Source organism: Opisthorchis viverrini, assembly GCF_000715545.1.
Source record: "Opisthorchis viverrini unplaced genomic scaffold opera_v5_141, whole genome shotgun sequence".
In the NCBI taxonomy this organism is placed as follows: domain Eukaryota; kingdom Metazoa; phylum Platyhelminthes; class Trematoda; order Opisthorchiida; family Opisthorchiidae; genus Opisthorchis; species Opisthorchis viverrini.
This window is the reverse complement of record NW_008751798.1, coordinates 329,641-333,846: the sequence shown is the minus strand read 5'-3', so window position 1 is coordinate 333,846 and position 4,206 is coordinate 329,641. Positions and strand designations below refer to the sequence as shown.

Here is a 4,206-nt window from a genome sequence, read left to right as displayed (position 1 = left end):
AGATCCGAAAGATTGCGGTCAAGACCACCACTGGACTATAAACACCCACACGCTCATTCAAGGTGTGGCGGATGTGATGAACATGACTGATGCTCTATTCATTGCTCTGTTCATTATTCTCCTGTTTTAATATTCCATATGCTGTACATATTCGCAATTCGAATATATACGTGCTGGTTGCCACTCTTCGCTGAATTCTGGATTTCTAGTTTGTCGGGTTGTACCGATATACGTACGAAACTTAATTACCACAATTTTGTAAGAGTTGACGAATGTTCTCCTCTACAGAGGCCGAGTCTGTTAGGGACCGTTTGTAATTGCACCTTTATAATATTCGGTGTGACGAGGTCACTGTGTTAGAATATGGGCTTGTATAGTGTTCCCTGTAGACACATGGTACCAGTACTGGGTCTCTTGTAGGTTCCAAGTCCCTGTCACTCAAGGAGGACGCAGTTGGCTTATTTTTGCTGCGATGTCGAATGTGTTTAAACGGCATATTTTTGTTTTTCTGGGCAAGGTGTAGAATTGTGGCTTGCTTTTGTTTGTTCCATTGGTGGATTTTTGACCAGCCCATCAATTAAATAACAGCTACTAGTAGTCCTTGTGTTCCAGTATGGCGTTAATTATCAACTGAGTGGCGAAGTGTATTTCGTTGGTGAGGACGAAAATCAAAAGTGATGGTAGTTGGCTGCGCGGTATCTGGTGGGTGCTAGTGCACGTTAAGTCCAAGCGCTCTGTTGAACGACTTCTGTCAGCGCCGCTGCAAAGTGTGGTCTGCAGAAAACGTGTTCTATCCAAGAGACCTTGGGGGCGTTAAGGTCGCCCACCAACACGGTAGATCACACCCAGAAGAACAGAGCGGTCCCGGGCAGCGAGATTTGGATCCATAGTGCATTGCAAAAACGTGAATGAGCGACATCGGGGAAGACGGTAAAGATGGACATGGCCGAATGTAAATATAAACAAGCCACGTAAGCCATCTCATGTTTTGAGTCAGCCTGGAAACAGAGTAGCCGTTTCAGAGAGATCTGATAAGGGTCAGGTTTCTGTTAGTGGTATTATGAACGGCCGCTGCAGGCAAGCTGAATGTTTAATATCGTGACGTTTGTTGAAAAGACTGAAGCGGTTTGCAGCATGGAATTCCAACACTGTCTCTGACGCCTTCGAAGGTGCAGGGTCGAGAGGTTTGCTGGCATAGGGTTCGGCCTATTTAGTGGCTATAGGCTGAGTTTGAGCCCGCGTCCAAAAGAACCTGTGTGGCATACTTGTCTCCTGCCTGCGTTGTTGGCTTCGAGAGCAGTTTTTCATTCGCAACGTTCTTCCCCCCTTGTGGTCCGAGTGGCACGGGTCTTCTACCTTTGGGGGACGTGATTCTTCCCCTCGTGAGCAAAACTATCGACCACTGTTGTTTGAAGATCCTTAAATATCACCTTTAGTGTGACTAGATATACTGTTGTTCAGAGATTCGGGCCAAAATGTATCTGTTCCGTTCCTTGGGCATTTCGGCGTGGTTTGATTGGTGAGCTGTTTCTGTGAGGTCCTGCGTGTTGGGTCGCAGCATCAAGAAGTATTCCTTTTGTTGGCGCAACCATGAGGCTCGCTTCGCAAAAGACTACACCACAGCTACCAACAGCCTTCTTATTTGGCGAAATTTGTATGGCCTGTTTCACCGCAGTTGCTTTTTCTCCGTGTTCGTGTAGACTGTCGAGCCGCCCTCGATCAGCTTAGCCAACTCGTTGTGTGAAGAGTTTTCCGGTTCGTTATTAGCGTCTTTGTGGTTTCGGATGTCAGAGTAATGAGCGGCGACTGTGCTCAGATTCACGTGGGCAAGCTAAAATATAACTGCTGAAGCTTACCAGCTAAGATGTTGGTATTAGAACTATGGTAACTCACGTGACTACAAAACGGCTTGAAAATCCCATGGAAGCAACACCTGAGGCTTAGAGTTTCTTGAGGCTACCAATCCTTAAGCAAAGCACTGCGCTGGCCGCTTCCAAGAGCCTGTCAAGAGTTGAAAACCTTCCAGGTATATTGTTAAGAACTAGTTGAAAGTTATCCATACATCTTTTTTCTCAGTATTCCAACATTGGGCCTCACATCACCACATAATTCACCAGGTGGCGCTCACCAATAGCAATTTTGTGTATTCAAGTATCTGCACGTGCTGAAAGTAAACGCAAAATGCACCAACAGGGTAAAGAAACGAAAGACAGCTTGTAGTGACGATGTGTCCAGTTACTGGCACTCTGACGATGATGCCGCTTAATATTTGAGCCTTCATGCGACCAAGGTTCAAAGGCGCCAGCCAAGGTGCCTCTTCCAGCTGCGATAAAACTTGGTCGAAACTGAGATAACCCACCGTAAAAAAGGTACACTAACTGGTTCAGAATGAGGTGTGATTCCAAAGACACCGGCCACGTCGGATGGGAAAACGTTATCAGGGACAGAATGTAGGCCGAAATCCACAAAAAATAGGGGATACCGACGGGCTAAACCGAAGAAGATGCAAAAAACGTGTAAGAGCAACTCCAGAGGGACAGTAAAGGCATTATCCCAAGAGTCGGTGAATTAACTGCTTAACGACTTCAGGACGACTGTTGCTTCAATGAAACACATTATTCAGGTGAATACGGTGGTCATCGAGGCTAGTATTGGTGAGGAACTGGGTATCAAAAAGGCTCTCGGGTAACTCAGACGAAATACGCACTTTTTCGTTGAGAGGCACAGTAGTTTCATTGTCCGTGAGATTACACGGCCCATATTGAGAGAGGACAGGAATCTATCAGTTATCACCGCGCCGGTTTACATAGTGGGGTCAACAAGTAAGTTCATTTTCGCATGCAGAAGCCGTTTCGGTTGTAAAGGTGAGGCGACGGATTAATCACTGAGCCTGACTGGCCATGACTGTCCCAAGTGGGTTCCGGGAACTCGCGGCAAGAAAACCCCTTTTAACTGCGGCTGAATATATGGCAGTGGCACAAACGAAGTTACTTTGGATTGCCTCGTCGAACAACCATTTCGGAAAGGCTCAATAGGCTCAATAGGCTGCTGATCTTACAACGTGCACAAAACGCAAAGACAATCACATCAATATACGTGCGCAGGATAAGCACCGTGATCCAACGGGCTTCACCCATAGCTAGTGTTGCTTGTGGTAGGAGATGCTTTGCTGAATTTTTAGCATGGTGCAGCCAATACTTGACTAAATGTTATTTGCAAATAGATAAGTTGGACAAAGGTTAGCTAATAGAGGAATCGACAGAATAACCCCAACAATTGAATGTAGATACTTAGTGGGCCAATAGGAAAAGTAAGGTGTAGGTGGATCATCCTACTTGTTGGGTTGAGTAAGCAAAAACAGAGGCCTTTTTGAATATCCAGTCCAGGGGCACTCGTAGCATTCTACATGGGAAATGGTGAAAACCGCGTCACCGTTCATGAATAATTTGGAAGAATGTTATTATGGCAGAACCACTAGCAACAGGCATCTACAACGTTATCCTTATCCCATCATTGGAAACCATTTTAAGTCATGCGTAGCTGCGATTGCTTGAGAGCCCAGCAGAAAAAGCAATGAAAAGCGAAAACTGGAGTGACTACCCTTTACGGTTGTACCGATTCAACCTAGAAATAGAAACATACTTCGCTAAAGTCAACGCCCATTTCTTACATCAGTCTCAGTGGGGCTTGCACCCCACCAAAGCTCACTCCATCAGCTAAACATAACACACTTTCCTGCAATGCCCCCCGGAGTATTCGCCTACAATAAATGAATATAAGAACGCAGTGAAATAGGTAATCCTTCGTTAACAGCAAACAAGGCTAGCATCTAAGTATTTCTAGCTTATCGCTGCATTTCGTCTTGTGCTGACAGCAGTGCTCCGGTGACTGATGACCCTTTTCCTTACGTTTTCTGTTCATTTCATACTATGATTCTGTTCAACTGGCGTAGCGAATTTCAGAAAAACTAGTCCATTATTTTGGACGTGTGTTTGCTGTCTCTTGTCATAAGTGGTTAAAACGCGAAGTTACTTACCGCTAGTTCCGTGATTCGAACCTGACCTCTCACTATCGGTTTCCTCTTTCTAAGTTGAAACAAATTGGCTGTATCTTGGTTCTTGTGCTTTCCTTCAGTGATATGGCTATTAGACACCTCAGGAATGCTAGCCGCTTGTTAATACAACTCAAACTCCAAGTAGTTTTTTT

The 4,206-nt window shown here is 45.3% G+C and overlaps 2 protein-coding genes across 2 annotated transcripts in view; one reads left to right on the top strand and one right to left on the bottom strand.

Annotated features, from left to right (window-relative positions):
- T265_06667 (hypothetical protein) overlaps nucleotides 1–4,206 on the top strand; it is a gene marked incomplete at both ends in the record, with an annotated part of 14,103 nt that overhangs the window by 4,536 nt on the left and 5,361 nt on the right. The gene's annotated exons all lie outside the window — the stretch shown is intronic.
- T265_06668 (hypothetical protein) overlaps nucleotides 1,667–4,206 on the bottom strand; it is a gene marked incomplete at both ends in the record, with an annotated part of 6,059 nt that continues 3,519 nt past the window's right edge. Inside the window, one exon of the mRNA XM_009171993.1 lies at nucleotides 1,667–1,831. Within this exon, the coding sequence (XP_009170257.1) occupies nucleotides 1,667–1,831 (165 nt within the window). The remainder of the gene's footprint in view (nucleotides 1,832–4,206) is intronic.